The sequence below is a fragment of the Marmota flaviventris genome, chromosome 17, assembly GCF_047511675.1.
Source record: "Marmota flaviventris isolate mMarFla1 chromosome 17, mMarFla1.hap1, whole genome shotgun sequence".
Classification (NCBI taxonomy): Eukaryota; Metazoa; Chordata; class Mammalia; order Rodentia; family Sciuridae; genus Marmota; species Marmota flaviventris.
Window position 1 is genome coordinate 65,459,671 of NC_092514.1, and position 19,450 is coordinate 65,479,120.

At 35.4% G+C, this 19,450-nt stretch overlaps 1 protein-coding gene across 2 annotated transcripts in view; it reads left to right on the top strand.

Moving 5' to 3' along the window:
* Helz (helicase with zinc finger) overlaps positions 1-19,450 on the top strand; it is a 164,647-nt gene that overhangs the window by 67,116 nt on the left and 78,081 nt on the right. The window contains exons 14-17 of one of the 2 annotated variants that reach the window (XM_071603620.1): positions 8,518-8,851; positions 10,576-10,706; positions 17,147-17,326; positions 17,838-17,942. In XM_071603620.1, coding sequence (XP_071459721.1) covers positions 8,518-8,851; positions 10,576-10,706; positions 17,147-17,326; positions 17,838-17,942 — 750 coding nt within the window. The remainder of the gene's footprint in view (positions 1-8,517; positions 8,852-10,575; positions 10,707-17,146; positions 17,327-17,837; positions 17,943-19,450) is intronic. The other variant, XM_027946304.2, reaches the window with a different exon arrangement.

Consider the following 19,450-nt stretch of genomic DNA (forward strand, 5'->3'; position numbering starts at 1 on the left):
AGAGCCACTGGGATGACAAGTGGGCACCACTGCACCCGGCAATATATAGCCTTTTTATAGGAACATTTGAGCTTTATTTTTTAATCTTTAAGTTTAGATCATAGTTATTGACTCCAATAGGGATATTTGTAAATTGAATATAAGCAGTTGCATCACTTTTAATGTTGTATATATGCTAAATGTGTAAGAGTTTAGAAGTATCTGGAAATGAGAATTCACTCCTCCAAGTGTAACATGTGACAAGTAGATAGTCTTGTGCCAGAGAATTCTGGAAAATTTCCAGTGATAATTGTCACTCAAAGGTAGCTCTGGACATGGAGGTTAGTAAATTACCCTTTTGAATTTGGCTGGCTTATAAAATTAGTGAAGTACAGTAAAGAATTGGCATACAAACAAGCAAATGCTTTTTACTAATTAGAGTTCTTAGAGGGTATGGGGAGCCTGTAGATAAGGTACAAACATTAAATAGATTGTACAGATTTTCAAAAGTCTTTGACAGAGTTTCATATGTTGCTTATATTTTGTTTTCTCTAATCATTTTAAGATGGTGTTTATATGCATTTTAATGTTGCCTTAAATTCAATTCACATTTGATTGTTAATTCTTTTTATATTTTTATTTTTTGTGGTGCTGAGGATTGATCCTAGGATGTTACACTCTACCAGTGGCTACATCCCAGCCCTTTTTCTTTTTCTTTTTTGTACCAGGAATTGAACTCAGGGGCACTCAGCCACTGAGTCACATCCCCAGCCCTATTTTGTAGTTTATTTAGAGATGGGGTCTCACTGAGTTGCTTTTGCTGAGGCTGCCTTTGAACTCATGATCCTCCTGCCTTAGCCTCCCAAGACACTGGGATTTTAGGTATGCACTACCCTGCCTGTCCCTAACCCTTTTTATTTTTTATTTTGAGACAGGGCCTCACTAAGTTGCTCAGGCTGGCACTGAATCTGTGTTTCTCCTTTCTCAGCCTCCTGAGTAGCTGGGATTATACTGTGCCCAGCTTGATTGTTAATTCCTTAGGCACAAATAATATAATCAAGATATATTTTTAAAAATGAATTTGGCGATGTCTATAAGCAGCTGTTGAACTCTGATGTAGTACAGGGCTCAAACTTTTGTGGCAAAGGGCCAAATTATAACTATATCAGGCTTTGGGAACACCCCATATAATCTACATTATATGTCTTTTTTTTAAAATACATTCTTTTTTAAAATTTTTTATAATTTTTATTGTTGGTTGTTCAAAACATTACATAGTTCTTGATATATCATATTTCACATTTTGATTCAAGTGGGTTATGAACTCCCATTTTTACCCCGTATACAGATTGCAGAATCACATCGGTTACACATCCACTGATTTACATATTGCCATACTAGTATCTGTTGTATTCTGCTGCCTTTCCTATCCTCTACTATCCCCCCTCCCCTCCCCTCCCCTCTTCTCTCTCTACCCCATCTACTGTAATTCATTTTTCCCCCTTGTTTTTTTTTTTTTTTTCTCCCTTTCCCCTCACTTCCTCTTGTATGTAATTTTGTATAACCCTGAGGGTCTCCTTCCATTTCCATGCAATTTCCCTTCTCTCTCCCTTTCCCTCCCACCTCTCATCCCTGTTTAATGTTAATCTTCTTCTCATGCTCTTCGACCCTACTCTGTTCTTAGTTACTCTCCTTATATCAAAGAAGACATTTGGCATTTGTTTTTTAGGGATTGGCTAGCTTCACTTAGCATAATCTGCTCTAATGCCATCCATTTCCCTGCAAATTCTATGATTTTGTCATTTTTTAATGCAGAGTAATACTCCATTGTGTATAAATGCCACATTTTTTTTTTATCCATTCGTCTATTGAAGGGCATCTAGGTTGGTTCCACAGTCTTGCTATTATGAATTGTGCTGCTATGAACATCGATGTAGCAGTGTCCCTGTAGTATGCTCTTTTTTAGGTCTTTAGGGAATAGACCGAGAAGGGGAATAGCTGGGTCAAATGGTGGTTCCATTCCCAGCTTTCCAAGAAATCTCCATACTGCTTTCCAAATTGGCCGCACCAATTTGCAGTCCCACCAGCAATGTACAAGTGTCCCCTTTTCCCCACATCCTCGCCATCACTTGTTGTTGTTTGACTTCATAAAGGCTGCCAATCTTACTGGAGTGAGATGGTATCTTAGGGTGGTTTTGATTTGCATTTCTCTGACTGCTAGAGATTGTGAGCATTTTTTCATGTACTTGTTGAAAGAAAACAAATAACCCAATCAACAAATGGGCCAAGGACCTGAACAGACACTTCTCAGAGGAGGACATACAATCAGTCAACAAGTAAAATACATTCTTAATCAAGGGTTGTATGAAAACAATCTGGATTATTGAATTTGGTCCTAGGACCATACTCCATTGTGTCTTGATTATTTTGCTGGTCCAGTTGATGACTAAAATCAACTGGACCAGCAAAATAATATTAGAATTGTTCTGTTGTGGTTCGAGATCCAGTTTAAAGATAGAAAACAATGGAATGGTTAAATAGATTCATCTCTTGAAATGCTTGGATGTGTATTGACAGTAATAAGTGTATTCTGTATGCACTGAAATATGTTTCTTAGTGACATTGTAGTCAGACCAACCACATGATTGATAGGATATTTCCTAAGGTCCCACAGAGTGTATCACTCATTTGTGAAAGAACTTTGACAGTTTAAGGTGGAATGTTACTAATTATGAAAGTAGTATCAAGGGAATTCATATTTAGAAAAATTTTTTTTATTGATATGAATGGGTCTCTATTTTTTTTTAAAGAGGTGATATTTTAAAGCAGCCTAGAAATTATGATTATATTGTTTTAGTGAGAGATGTGTGTAGGTGGTAAGGATACTGCATTTCACTTAAATTTTAGAGAAAGCTTCAGAGTTCTTTTGAGATTTGTTTTTGTTTTACCTATCCTCAGCCTCCTGTTGATGTTCATTCTGTAATCCTACCTAGAAGTCAAATCTATCTGATTTTAAGAGAGAGATTTTCAAAAGAATTGACTTTAGCTGAAGCTGTTGTGTCAGTTAAACTGTGCAGCAGTCTGCCCGACTAGGCCATTGTGTCTGCTTCTCAGTGCCCCAGCTGGCATGATGGCCTCATGTGGGATGCATGTTTCATCATGAAGATGGTGTGGCTTCTGTTGGTTATCCCTCTGTCTGTTGCTCTGCCTCAGTAAACCCAGGGGTTATCTTTCCACTTAGGTTTACTTTTTTTTTTTTTTTAAGATTTTCTTCTCTTTTTCCCATTTATTTATCCATCTATCTATTTATTTTTGTGGTGCTGGAGATTGAACCCAGGGCCTTGTGCATGGGGGAGGTAAGCACTCTACCAACTGAGCTATATCCCCAAACCCTCCACTTAGTTTTACTTTTGTTAGTCAGAAATTGCATGAGATGAAATTCACTATATAGCTTTGATTTTTTTTTAAGCAATTAAAATATCACTTAAGAGGTATAGTGGTTGCCAGAATCATGTTTTTTATTAGCTACAAATATGGATTTAAATTTGTTGAAAATTCTGTTGGCTGTTTATTCTACTTCATCTAAAGGTTAGTAGTTATGTAAACTTTAAGGTAGATTTCAAAATGTGGCATGCAACAATGAAAAGGTGGTTTTTCTTTATAATAAATATGTTTGTTAATTATAAGCTATATTTTATAAGTATTTCTGAGTTACTAAATTTTAAAAATTATATTTTAATTCCTAAGAGAAATTACTGATTGAAATTTAGGTTTAATCTGTTCATCTTTTAGAAAAGTTAAATATTAGCATCTATAACTACTAGTAGAAAGTCTGAAATATCTTCATCTTGAATAAGTGATGAATTTTCTGCAGCAGAAGCTGTTTTTCTTAGGATTTTTATTTTTTAGTGCCTCTACCTCAAGAGTTTTGCTGCAGCACACAACTAAATATCACAAGAGGATTCTTTTGTTGCTCCCAAACTGAAAAATTAATTTCTCATGCCTGCTAAATTGTGATCAAGTGTTTTGTGATGGTAGATTCTAAAATAGATATGGCAATGAAATTTTTTAATATATTACGATCATTGAGAAATATATTTCAAGAATTTGTTAGGGAATACTGTGAAGTGTTTGAAATGAGAATATGGTGCATGGCAAAAATTTAGATTCTAACAGAAATGTATTGTTAATTCAGGGAACAGAATTTTTTTGAGTATTCAAAGTGTTCGGTTCTAGGCTAGTTACTAGAAGGCAAACAGGATATGCTTCCTTGTGTCCTACAAGTTATAATTTGGTACAGAGACAGACCATAAGTGTAGCAGCATTCTGGTGGAGGAATCCAGGGCCCCCACAGAAGAGGCATCTGTCCCATATTAGAAGGGAGAGGAGCTGAGTCTACTCAAGAAGGGAATCAAATCTGCTTTTGGGAGCAGCCTCAAGTCTGCTTTTGGGAGCAGATGGTATTTAAACTGAATTGTAAAACAAAACAAAACAAAAAAACACTGAATCGCATTTATATGCTATATAAATATATAAATATAAATCACATTTATATGGGTATAGATTTGTTAGGTTCAGAAGTAAGTCAAAAGAATTGAGTTAAAAGAAACAGGATATAAGAATAAGAGCATAGAATTTTAGGGGAACCTGCAAGTTGATCATTTATAGTTGCAGTGGAGGGCATATGGGTGGGGCCTGGTAGATGAGAGAGAGAATTTTTTTTACTTTATCCTCAGACCTGTACAAAGACCTTTAATTGTGGTGTAAAGAATAGATTCAAAAAAAGAAGTTATACTGTAAATTTGTTATAATAATCCAAGTTAAAAATGTTGAGATGCAGATGAATTGGAGGAGAAGGAACTGAGGACCATTCAGAACTACCAGGGCTTAGTGATGATATGGAACACAGGTTCATGTCAGGCAAGGTTAAGAATGACTTGAGGGGCTGGGCATGTGGCTCAAGCCGCAGTGCGCTCGCCTGGCTTGTGCGGGGCGCTGGGTTCCTCAGCACCACATAAAAAAAAAGAAAATAAAAAATAAATAAAGATGTTGTGTCCACCAAAAACTGAAAAATAAATATTAAAAAATTCTCTCTCTCTCTCTCTTAAAAAAAGAAAAAAAAAAAAGAATGATTTGATTTCTGGCTTGGACACCTGGGTGCAAGTTAATGCTGTTCCCTAAGTTGTTTAATACATGGGAGGATTGGTTTGGGGGACACCTTGAAGAGGTCACATGGTGATTCCAGTTTGCGTTTATGGGTTTTGAGAGTGTGTGAGCCTCGTGCTGTAGATCTGGGAGAGGTCAACCTTACCTAGGAGAATGTAGAGCACAAGTAAGAAGACAGTGGGTAGAGCTTTGATAAGGTGGCTGATCTTGGATGGAAGATGGAGGAGTAAGTATAGAGGTAGTGAGAAAACTAGGAGAGTATGTCTTAACTGAAGTCAGGGGAAGAGGAAGTTTAAAGAGAGGAGAGTGGTTACAAAATGAAGGGGATAAAAAGGTTCTGAAAGTGTTGTACATCCCCTTTAGCAACAAAGAGGTCCTTTGTGAGTCGGGAATGCACTAGAAGTAATCTCTTGCCTGTGGGGGAAGTCTTAATGACCCCGGACCTTTCTTAAGTTATTTGGATGGTAAAAGGCAAATAAAATTTTAGCCTCATTTAAGAAAGCATGTGTAACATAAAGGTTTTTGTTCTTTAAAACAGCATGTTTTATTTTAAAAAAAAAAAGTAGGTTAACAGAGATTATATGTAAATGGAGGAGTGTTTCATTTCATTTTAAGGCTTATTGTTATTTGGATACTAGGTACTAATTCCAGTCACACATAACTAGATAATATACAATCTGCATTTCTTCAAATTACCACCTTAACCTGTCTAACTTGAGAATGAGGGAAATATAACATGATTTTTAGAGATTCCATATATTGTATATATATTCAGCTATAATTTATTTGATCTTCATATAAATCCATGTTATTTAATATGAATTTCAGTATATATTTATATATCTCTTTTTGAAGCCTTAAATGTTCTGTTGTAAAATGTGTTTTAAAATTACTAATGGAGGGCTGGGATATAGCTCAGTTGGTAGAGTGCTTGCCTTGCATGCACAAGGCCCTGGGCTCAATCCCCAGCCCCACAAAATAAATGAATGAATGAATGAATGAATGAATAAATAAATAAATAAGGTTACTAATGGAGCCTGTGAACTTTTATGACTTATTAAAAACATAAATAACTGTTCAGATCTGTTATTTTCATTAAATATTTTCTAAATTCTATAAAAATATCTCTAAGCAAATATAATTTGTAGCTTTATAATATAAAAATGGATAGTCATAATTTTGGGGTGTGTGTGTGTGTGTGTGTGTGTGTGTTTGTATGTGTGTACTGGGGATTGAACTCAGGGCACTCAACTACTGAGCCATCCCCAGCCCTATTTTGTATTTTAGAGACAGGGTTTCACTGAGTTGCTTAGCACCTCACTTTTGCTGAGGCTGGCTTTGAACTCATGATCCTCCTGCCTTAGCCTCCTGAGCTGCTGGGATTACAAGCATGTGCCACCACGCCTGGCCATAATTTTAATATAATATTTTAATTATGGTATTTGATGTACACACACACACCACACACACACCAGGGATTGAACCCTGAGGTGCTTAACCACTGAGCCACATCCCCAACCCTTTTTATAGTTAGAGACAGGGTTTTGCTGAGTTGCTGAGTGCCTCAATAATTTGCTGAAGGGGCTGGGGATGTGGCTCAAGCGGTAATGCGCTTGCCTGGCGTGCGCAGGGCGCTGGGTTTGATCCTCAGCACCACATAAAAATAAAAAAATAAAGATACTGTGTCTGCCGAAAACTGAAAAATAACTATTAAAAAAATTCTCTCTCTCTCTCTCAAAAAAAAATTCTCTCTCTCTCTTCTCCTCTTTTAAAAAAAAAAAAAGAAAAAGAAAAAGAAAATTTGCTGAAGCTGACTTTGAATTCATGATCCTCCTGCTTCAGACTCCCAAACTGCTGGGATTACAGGTGTATGCCGCTGAGCCCGGCTAATGTACATATTTCTAGTGAAGAAACTTATTTATTAGTCATAGTTGGACTTATTTATTTATTTATTTATTCACTCATTCATTCATTTATATGTGGTGCTAATGATCGAACCCAGGGCCCCACACATGCTAGGCAAGCGCTCTACCGCTGAGCCACAGCCATAGCCCAAGAAATTTATGTTTTTTAAAATAGTTTTTTTCCCTTAGGGATTTATAAGGTTTTCTTTTCATATGTACATAATTTTTTAAAGATGTTGACATATTTTTTTAAAGCTGTTATTCATTTATTTATATGTGGTGCTGAGAGGTGCCTCACACATGCTAGGCAAGTGCTCTATCACTGAGCCACAACTCCAGCCCTTATAAGGTATTCTTGATGTCATATATGCAAAGGAAGATCTGAAAAAAAAATTTTAGCAATAGCCTTTTCCTTAACTGGATATTATATTTCAAACAATATGATTTCTTTTTCATTCAAATGTTTTATATCTTCTAAGAAAGAGTAGAAAATATTTCCCTTGCTTCTTATCACATTGTCAGTACTTTTTCAGAATGGCAAAGAATTGTCAACCAACTTTAAACTTTCTCTTCACATTTCTTAACTATGTAGATTAATTGTGATTGTTTGTGCTGCTTTCATATTTAATTCTCTGTGTGCTTATGTACACATGGAAGTGTGAGTGGGTACTACAACTATTTTCTAGTAAGATGGATTTTAACTTCTTTTGACATAATTCCTGCATGAGATTTGCCTTCTTTTTTTGGGCAGTGCTGGGGATTGAACCCAGGCAACACTCTGCCAACTGAGCTATATCCTATATTATGCTTGTTTTTCATTAATGTTATTGAAAGATAAATTTTATGGTTAGAATCTTTTAGTCTGTTTTGCTTGGAAAGCAATCAGTTAAAGTTCATTGTAGTTTTTTGATGCGATGACTGTCCTGGTCCCAGGTGATTTTAATGTCTTTGTTATCCCAGTGGTGTGTTTAAGCTGACTTTCATATTAGTTAATACATAGTAGTTCATTTTATTTAAAAATCATCTTTAGTTTCATTTTTCAACACTCAGACTTTTCTGAATGTGGGTACTCTTTAACACAACCAGGTATGCATCTTTATATAACTTGCATGGAAGTTTATTCACTTTAAAAAAGTTTTGGGGGCTGGGGTGGTGGCGCAGAGGTAGACCGCTTGCCTAGCATGTGTGTGGGTTTGATTCTCAGCACTGCATATAAATAAATAAAATAAAGATCCATTGACAACTAAATATACACACACACATATATGTTTAAAAAAAAATTTTGGTGTCTCCAACTTGGATTAGAGGCAGAAAGATAGTATGTAAGTTAAAACTTACATAAAAAATAGAGTGAAATTGATAGGAACTTTTTAATTTTTAGTACGTTTGATTTATTTTTCTTGTACTCTTTTGGTTTTTGATGGTTTTGATGTAAAATATTCACACCAGTTTTCTACTTCTAATTTAGGTTCAACCTTAAAGTGCAATTGCAGATTCTAGCAAGCTTCATGCTCACTGGAGTTTCTGGAGGTGCAAAGTATGCTCAGAATGGACAACTTTTTGGGCGTTTTAAGCTTACTGAAACACTTTCTGAAGATACTTTGGCTGGACGACTGGTGATGACCAAAGTCAATGCTGTTTATTTATTACCAGTCCCTAAAGAGAAGTTAGCACAGACCCAGGGAACCAAAGAGAAGGTTTATGAAGCTACTATTGAAGAAAAAACAAAAGAATATATATTTTTAAGGATATCCAGGGAATGCTGTGAAGAACTTAACCTTCGGCCTGACTGTGACACACAGGTATGTTTGAAAGTGACGCAGTATCTACACATGTCTGAAGTCCCATTGCCAGTTGATAGCCTTCTTCTGGTTTGGTTCGTTCTTCCACAATAACTAGAAATATGATTAGCTTATTTTGGTGAATTGAGAATTGGACCTCTTGTAACTCCCAGAGAAAATTAGTTTTTTTAAAAAATTTAAGTAACATGTAATATGTTCTACTTTTAAATAAGGTGAGCTTTCTAATTAGTTTTATTTTTATTATTTTTTTAAAAAAATATTTATTCTTAAGTTTTAGGTGGATACAATATCGTTATTTTACATTTTATGTGGTGCTGAGGATTGAACCTAGTGCCTCATGCATGCTAGGAGAGCACTCTACCTCTGAGCCACAACCCCAACCCCTTATTTTTATTTTTTTAAAACATTTTTTTGTTGTAGATGGACACAATACCTTTATTTATTTATCTTTATGTGGTGCTGAGAATTTAACCTAGTGCCTCATACATGCTAGGTGAGTGTTCTACCACTGAGCCACAACCCCAGCCCCTCTGATTAGTTTTAAATCAGCAAAGAAGAAAAATGAAAAACTAAGCTCCATGCTCGGATATCTCTCATTTGCAGTTGTATATGTTCCTGTTCTCTTTATCTTTGTGGGTTTTTAGGTGAATTGTGTGTTCAGGCTGCCATGTTTAACTGGAAGGCTAGCCTTTTCTTTCCTTTTTGAATGTAAAACTTGGTGCATATTATTCATAATGAATTGGAACAGTGTAATAGGGCTGATTGTCAATCATTTTTCCCTATCGTTTTACTGATTTTATCAAATGCATTCTTTGTAAGAAGGTGGTATCAAATTTTGTCTAGAGATTAAATGAGTTACAAGTGCTTAAGTGTCTTAATATGTAAAATGATGTTAGTAACAATATATATACCATTAATACTGTTAAGTGAGGCAATCTATGTAAAGTATTTATTACAGTGCCTAATACTAACTAAACAAAGCAAATATTAACCATAATAATTGCTATTAGAACATGATCACACTTAAAAAAAAAAAAAAAAAAAACTCTGAACTACTGTTCCCCCAAATTGTTGTCTCCACAAAGTCATCTAGTGAGCTGCTAGCACTGATCATTGATGTTTGTAACCTTATGCTAGGTGAAATAAAACCAGATTCAGAAAGTCAGGAGTCCAGTGTTTTCTTTCACATGTGGAAGCCATGGGTGGTGGTGGGGTGGATCTCATGGCAATAGAAGGGAGACTAATAGAGTAGAGGAAGGACATCAAGAAGGAGGGAGGGGACTGAGCTGCTTGCCTGGCATGTGTGAGGCACTGGGTTCGATCCTCTGCACCACATTGTCTTTCTACAACTATAACTACAAAAATTAAAAAAAAAAAAAAAATGTAGGAGGGGAGGGTATGGGAACAGAATATACCTAATTATGCTATGTCCATATACAAATAAACCACAGTGAATTACATATATATGTATGTATGTATATACACATGTGATATATATTTGTATATAATTATAATGTTTGCATTAAAAAATAATAATTATAGAAGAGAGCACTAGAGCAAGCTGATTGGGGGAGGGAGGTGGCAAGGGAAAGGGAAGATACTGGAGAATGAGGTTGATTGAATTGTTTTGTAAGTGTGTGAATATGGTATAATGAATTCCACTATTATATATAATTATAGTGTACAAATAAAAAATAATTTAAAAAATTCATTTGATCTTTCAGGTTGAACTCCAGTTCCAGTTGAATCGATTACCCCTCTGTGAAATGCACTATGCACTAGACAGGATCAAGGACAATGGCGTCTTGTTTCCAGACATCAGCATGACTCCCACCATACCGTGGAGTCCCAACAGGTACAGGAAGAAAGTGCCTTAGTAGAGGATGTATATCAATATTAAATGGACTATCTGTAATAAGTAACTCCAGCATACTTTTTTTTCCCAAATATTTTATTAGTTGTTGATAGACCTTTATTTATTTATATGTGGTGCTGAGAATTGAACCCAGTGCTTCACATGACAGGCAAGAGCTCTACCACTGAGCCACAACCCCAGCCCCTCCAGCATACTTTTATAGGAAAGATTGCCTGTGTTCCTCAGGAGGCATTTTAGTGGTAAAGAAAGGAGAGTGAGCTCATGGTAGAGCGCTTGCCTAGTGTGCTTGAGGCCCTGCGTTCCACCCCCAGCACTGCAAAAACAAAACAAAACAACCAAACCAAACCAAACCAAACAACCAAAAAAAACAAAACAGTAAAAGAAACCTCAGAATGAAACATTTGAGTTTCATTATTGATTTTCTTGGCCAAGACTCCTCACAGTCGAAATGAGTTCTGTTGCTTTTCTTTTTTTTTTTCTTATTTTTTTTTAATTGTAGTTGGACATAATACCTTTATTTTATTTATTTATTTTTATGTGGTGCTGAGGATTGAACCCTGTGCCTCACACATGCTAGGCGAGCACTCTACTGCTGAGCCACAACCCCAGCCCTTCTATTGCTTTTCTTAACAGTCTTAGTTTGATAGGATGCCAAGCAGTTTAGGGATATTTTTGAGTAAAAGGTTAATTGGACAATTGAGGCCTTTCTGAATTAAGTAATTAATTTTAAATTATTTTTGAAAGTGGACAATATTGTGATTTCAGCAGTGTGGAGTAAGCATGACAGAAGATACTTTAGAAACTGCTCTCAAGTTATTGGTTGTGTAAATAGTATTCTGCTTAAATTCTCTTTGGCACTTCTTTACATGCAATTAAATAAGACACTTCTGTTTTGTTTCAACAGTAGATAGCAGTGATAGCTGTGTGATTGAATCGTTGTTTTTAGTTTCTCTGCCAGGTTTTGTCTCATTGGTCCCTGCCTTGCTCATACTAACTCCTCTCTCTCTCTCTCTCTCTCTCTCTCTCTCTCTCTCTCTCTCAGTTTACTGGCTCAGCACAGTGGACATTTATTTATCACTCTAAACATGCTAGAGTGGCCCTGTTCCATACCGATGGAGGCCCTGGCATGTTCAGTAATTGGTTTCCAAGGTCACTGTGGGTGTTGACAGGGGAGAATGAGCACAGAGGACCACATGGGTCATTTTTATGTGCTAGGCCTAGAAGCAGCACACATCAATCCTCCTCAACATTCCATTTTCTTCTGGTCCTAAAACAAAACAAAATACGACATTCCTTACAACACAGAACCTGAGTCATTTCTGCTGTGTTTTTGCTTGCCCTTGCTGTCCTATCTCCTTTCTTCTTTTTCCTGCCAAAATTTTTGAGATGGAATGTTTGGCATGTTTCTAGTACTCTCTGTTTGCTGTTGTATCTCCTTCCCACTTGCTCATACTCCTGAGGGTACTCCGTGATCTCATTGTAAAATTCCAGCGAGTCTCAGCTCTCATTTGGTTCACCTTCTCTTCATCTGTCCCTTTCTTTCCATTCTCAGAACCAGTGCTTAATTCATGCCTGTACCGATTCAGCAGCATGCTAGTTGGTCTTCTGTCCTGCTGGTTGTAACCCTGTTGTCTGGTCCAACTCTCACATTTCTTTCAAAGTTAGTTTTCTAAAACAACCATTATGTCAAATCTCTGAAGGCTTCTCCTTGACATGTTGATAAAGTCTTAGAGCCTAATCGGAAACTTATTATTAGCTCTTTGTTGCAAAGCATGTTGATTGTGCTTACCAACAATGTCTTTTCAGGAGTTTACTCAACTGTTTTCTGCTTGACATCCCCTTCCTCCAAGTCCCCAGTACTCTAGCCATATTGAATTCTCTTAAAGTTTATTTTTTAAAAATTTAAAATTTTTAATGGTTGCCATCTTAACCATTTTAAGTGTATAGTTCTGCAGTGTTAAATATGTTCATATTGTTATACAGTCTCTACATCTTTTTCATCTTATAAAACTGAAACTAAGAATCCATTGAAGAACCCCCCCCCCCCCCATCCCCCACCAGCCCTGACTCTTTTATCTTTATGGGAGTTCCTCACTTTGAGCCCATCCACTGGGACGTCTGGGCTGACATCTTTGCCCAGTGTCAGCCTGTTGAGAATCTTCCTGTCCTGTAAGGCTTTTTCCAGCCCTTTCTATTTCATTGTTTCAGTAACTACTGATCCCCTGCTATCTAGAAGGCTCAGTCAGTTTTGTGCTTTCAAGCATAATTTGTCCAGTTACTTTTTGTCAGTTGTGTACATTTTATTTTTCTCACTAGACCCTGAGCTTTGTATACTAAGAGACCATGTCTTCTTTATTTTGAACACTAACAAGGTTTTGCACATTATTAATATTTGACACACTTAAGTTATTAAGAATTTCAACTTTTTTTTTAATGTTTTAGTTGTAGATGGGCACAATACATTTATTTTATTTATTCATTTTTATGTCGTGCTGAGGATCAAACCCAGTGCCTCATGCGTGCAAGGCAAGTGCTCTACCACTGAGCCACAACCCCAGCCCAAGAATTTCAAGTTTAAAGAAGGAAAATAGTTGTTTAAATGTTGAGGCCATACCAATAAACTTTTAGGCATTTTTACCTGACGTACTCATTGCTGAAAGTTGTTTTACATATAATATATTCAAACCCTACTGACTGTTAATGGCAAAAGTTACAACAAAATGTCAAATAGTAGAAAAACTTCCTATCAGGAAACAATTCATACCACTGTAATACAAATAGTAATTAAAATGTTCTGGCTTGGGGCAGTGGCGCAGGCCTGTAATCCCAGCAGTTTAGAGGCTGAGACAGGAGGATCATGAGTTCAAAGCCAGCCTCAGCAAAAGTGAGATGGCTGTTTCTAAATAAAATACAAAATAGGTCTGGGGATGTGGCTCAGTGGTTGATCGCCCCTGAGTTCAATCCCCGGTACTTCCCTTCCTTCCGACCCATGAAAGGTTCTGGATTTAGGAACTTACTCAGATATCCTTAACTATTTAATATCTTTGCTGGACATGATGGTACATGCCTGTAATTCCAGTAACTCAGAAAGCTGAGGCAGGAAAATTGCAAGTTCAAAGTGAGCCTTAACAATTTAGTGATGCCGAAAGCAACTTATTGAGACTCTTTCCTAAAATAAAAAATTAAAAAGATCTGGAAATATGGCTCAGTGATTAATGCTTCCGGGTTTGATATCTGGTACCAATAAACAAAGAAACAAACAAATAAATCTTTTGTGGAATATAGATACATAAATGAAGTTGAAAAATTATTCTTTAGCATGTAGCCTTATAAATTAATTATAACAATGTATTTGGCCAGGGAAGGACTTTGAATTAATTTGGTTTTGGGAATAAAACAATTTTTATTTTATTTTATTCAGAATAAATTGTAGAGACTTCATATTGTTTCAAATTGTAAAAACCAAAGTTGACTTATCAAGTATTTAATGTATATCTTTCCCGTATTAAGTGGTGGAATAATAAACAAGTGCACTTTGTTTTAGTCATTGGCTCTCATCACCTATTCACTATTCATTGCCAGAAATTACAGAGATGATTGACATTGATAAAGTTTCTAGTCTGCTCTGAAGTGCTTATTTACAATGAAATAATTGGTAGGTAGAATGAGTTACATAAACAAAGTAAAGGGATATTGACATATTTTATACCTATAAGTTTTTCATTAATCTCTTAGATTTATACTTACATAGTATAATCTATAGCTCATTTTTTTTTTTTTTTTTTTTTTTGTACCAGGAATTGAACTCATCAGGGGCATTTGACTCCTGAGCCATCTCAGCCCTATTTTGTGTTTAATTTAGAAACAGGGTCTCACTGAATTGCTTAGTGCCTCGATTTTGCTGAGGCTGGCTTTGAACTCATGATCCACCTGTCTCAGCCTCCGAAGCCTCTGGGATTACAGGCATGTGCCACCGTGCCTGGTTTATAGCTCATTTTTAAATTGACAAAAACCCCCAGATTTGAAAGATTAGAATGCTTTTTATTTGGTACCAGGGATTAAACCCAAGGGTACATACCAGTGAACAACATCTGCAGCTCTTTTTAAATTTTTTATTTTGAGATAGAGTCTTACTAAATTGCTGGGACTGGCTTTGAACTTGTGAGCCTCCTGCCTCAGCTTCCTAAGTTTCTGGGATTTTGAGCATGCACACTGTACCTGGCAAGATTACAATGTTTTAAAGTTTTTGTTTTTAAATGTGTGTCCTAACCATTTTTCTGAAATATAGGAATAGAAACTAAAATTAAACTTCTATTGCTCAATTATGTTTCCATACAACTTTAAGTAAATATTTTTAATTTATAAAAATGTATGTATGCATTATCTCATTTGATCTTTAAAGTAATTGTCTTATGCAAGTATCATCTCCATGTACATGTGAAGGAAGCATGAGGGACAGATATCAAAGAATCATAGTGATCAGGCATGGATGCAAGTAATGGTTTTCTGAACTAAGTGGTGAAAGATGTTGAATTATAAGCCTAGAGATAGGTGGTCCAGGTTAGTGCAGGGGCTCAGCAGCGCCATCATGGACCAAGGTCACCCTTTCCTCTCTGCCAATAAAGTGAGCTGGTTTTCTTCTTTATGCTTATTATAGTCTCATGGTTATCCTGTGGCTGCTGTATGCTTATTTACTACATTGTCTTTCCAGCCAGTTGAAGGAGGAAGGCAATGGAGCAAGAAGGACTTTCTTCTAGTTTAAGGAAAAAATTTAAAAACCTGTACCTAGAATGGTCAGCTAGCTAAATAATTAGTGAGGCTTTGTTTTTACTTTATTGGCTATGAGAGTCCGTCTGAGGGACTTATTCCTGCACCAAAATTGGGTATTCAGCAGAGGAAGCTAGGAAATGGAATATTACAACTGGCTAGGCCCAGTAACCGAGAAAGGCAGGAGAGAAGGGTGCTTTGAATGGTTTTGGGGTAGTCATTAATGCCACAGGGTCTGCCACATATATTGGGTCTGGACTTAGTGGTCACCTAAAACCCATTTCTTCATTTATAGAAGATAGAATATTATTAGGTACTGGCAGAATTATGAGTAAATAAGCTGGTTAATACAGAGGGACTGTGAAGTAAAATGCTTGCAATTTAGTAAATAGCTTCCAAGGAATTCAGCATCACTGCTCAGCAGTATTTTTTCTTTGTTATTGTTTTAACTTAAAAAATCTTGTAGTTCAGAAAAATGGCTGATGGCATGTTCACGTGATCAGTTTATTTTCTGAGGATTTATATTTTCTTGTAAGTTCTGCACATTAACTAGTTGTGCTACTGGAGCTCCTACATTTTCTTTACAGAGAATTTTTTTGGTTTGAGATTACCTGTCACGATGTAACATTCACTGTAATTTTTTAAGAAACTAGAAGTGTTAAGATGATTTTCCATATGTCCTAGCTTCTGATTTTGAATGTAGCCTCACAGAGGGAATTTTCCTGTCTAAACTCTGTTCTACTATTTCAGGATTGTTCTGCAGGCACTTTGCACATTTTCTAAGCATCTCTTTACACACCCTTCCTATTTTGGTTTACATCCCTATCATTTTTGCCATAGTTGTTGTGATATTTAGTGTTTCAGTTGTGACTGTGAGAAAGAATTCTGTTGGTTCTCCATTTGGTTTGATCTGTTTCAGCATCTGCTGTTCATTTAAATCTTCAAAACTTCGCCAAGTTATAGAAGGGACACTAGTAAGATAGATCTCATTACAGCAGCCATCTGTGCTACGTGGCAGGTGTTCTTAACCCTGAAAAGTAGGATAGATGTGGGTGATTTGTATGTGAAAACATAAGAAAATATTTCATACTGTTGGGTTTTGGTACCATTTTAAAAAAAAAATGCTATTTTCTAAGTTAAGGTTTTATAAAAAATCTGCTGTCTCTTAACCAGAGACATAAAGTCTTTTCTTTTTCCCTGTTAGAAACCTTGAGAGACTTTTCAGTGGATCAGAATTTAAATTATTTTAGTTTCTGTTTTGCATTTTATTTGCTATGCAAAGAAACAACTTTATTATTTTCAGAAAAAAAAATTCGGACACTTTTTTGTCACAAACGGATACATTGCCATTATTACTTAATGAACTTGGCAGCCACTAGACTAGAAGTGCTTTGATTTCTTTGGATTAATTGTCAAAAAAATTTTGTGTTTGGAATAGGACAAGATAAAGTTATGACTTACATGGGCAGACACTCTAAATGACTCTGTTGGGTAATTTTCCTGAAAAGTGGTTTTAGAACAAGCATTAGTTGTTATTGGTGCTGTTGTTTTTGTAGTTTTTAGTGGTTCAGTAAAATTCAGGATACTTCTGTGTGAGATTCTATTCATTACTAAGTTGCATATATTTAAAATGACATTTTTATTTTTCATAGACAATGGGATGAACAGTTGGATCCTCGACTAAATGCAAAACAGAAAGAAGCTGTTCTGGCTATTACCACTCCACTTTCCATCCAGCTCCCACCTGTCCTCATCATTGGGCCCTACGGGACAGGCAAAACATTCACTCTAGCTCAGGCCGTCAAGCACATTCTGCAGCAGCACGAGACTAGGTGAGCAGCTGGGATGTATGCTAGTATTTCAAGAGCAGGGCGCTTCCTTTCTTCTTATTTTAAATACAAAATGAGTGCCAGCAAGACAGTTTTCACCTATCTCTTAAAAATTGAAAGAACAGAAAAAAGACTAAACCCAAAGCACTAAAATTTGAATTCTCTAGAAACACTGTTTTTAAAAATTGGTAATATAGAAAGTGATAGTTTTTAAATAGCCATCAAAACTTGAAGTCTGCCAAGTAATTGTAATATATGTTAAAGCCCAAAGAGCTGGGTTTAGAAAATTTCGTATTTATATGATAGATTTTAATATAATTTTGGGTAACTTCCTTTGTAGCTTAATGAAAAATGTTGTTTCCTAAAGGCGTCATTAAATAATAATGTTAGAGAGCACTGAGTAGGTTGGCAGAAATGTATGCTATTAAGATGGCCACTGCTTTTTTTTTTGGTATTATACTGCTTGAATAGTTTTGTGTTTTATCATTCTTTTTATTTGCACCATTTATTTCAGCAGGATTCTCATTTGCACCCATTCTAATAGTGCTGCTGATCTCTACATAAAGGATTATTTACATCCATATGTAGAAGCAGGCAATCCCCAGGCAAGACCTCTCAGGTATTTTTTAAGGCTTATTATGTATCTGTATCATACTTTGTTATTCTTAAGAAAAGGTGTCTGCAAAGATTTTAGTAACTTTGGATATACCAAAATCTTTAATTATGTATTGGCATTTGGAGGTTGTCTTTTGAATAATTAATTTAAAATAAGACAAAATGTAAAAAAATCTTTAACCATTTATTAACTATAGAGAAAGACATCCTTTTTTAAGTTTTGTGTGTAAAAAATGTTACAACCTGAGTAAATTTTGATATGTACCTCTAAAAGCTGGTATGATAAAATAATAAATATGATAAATTAAAATCAAGTTTAATTTACATTCTAGCACATTTAGTGTGGCAGAGTAGTCATGCAGTTTCAGCTTTATGGAAATAAACATTTGACTGTTATCATGCTGGTAATTTCGTGGAAGCTACATATTAGAGAAGCATGAAATACTGAAATGCTTTCTACAACAAAATGTAATTGACTAGAATTCACAATTTTTTGCTACTGTTTAAAAGACACAATGTCAAAGAAAATTTTAAGTTGACATAGAAAGGTCCTGTGAGTATTTGTAGACATGAAGTGTACTTAAATACAGGATTGTGGGGGAATAAAAATCCTTTTCTTCAGAAAACAATAAAGAATCATTAAATGATTATGTATTATACCATTTGTTTTCATTGCTATATGAAGTTAATGTTTAGTTTGCCATTTTATCAACTAATATATCATGGCCTAGGTTATTCAAATTACTATTAATTCTTGTTTATAAATTAATTTCTAACCACACACTTTTGATTCATAATTCACTTAACTTTTTATTTCTAGTTGATCCCAGGCATGGAAAAATGAAATTATTCAATTTACTTCTTTAATAACCATAGCTAAAACCATTTAAATTATTTTAGAATTGCATTTAAAAAAAAAGAGAGAGAGAGAGAAAAAAGTGATGTGGCCTGTTAATAGATTTTTTTTTTTTTGCTATGTTTTTAGTGTAGAAGATAAAGCAGGAATAGTTATTTTACCTAGAATGTAGTTGTATTTAATAAGAAAATATCATGTGTAAACAATTGTAAGTGAAAATATGGTATTTATTCAAGGGTAAATTCACCAATAATTACTTTGCTTCAGAATCTAATCTTGCTCAGATTTGAGTGAAAGTTGAATAGCTAGCATTTTTGCCATAAATGTTTTCACTCTCATGTTGATAAATTGTTTTCTTTGCTTTTATCATTGATAGAGCATGTGTTTGTGTGTTTTTGTGTGTGTGTTGTGTGGGAAATGTGGCAATCTCATTTACCATTGTGCTTGATTTGGAAACAGTAGCGTAAAGCCTGCTCAAATCTTGGTGGACTTAGCATATTTCACTTGCTATTCGTTGTGGTAGCGCTATTGATGAAAGTAAAATTTATCATTTTGAAAGTTGTACTTAGCTTTTTCTGTTTAAAATTATTTTTTTGGAGGTTATAATCCAAGATATAGTGCCTCTAAATGTGTAGAGTAAGAAGTTATATTCTTAT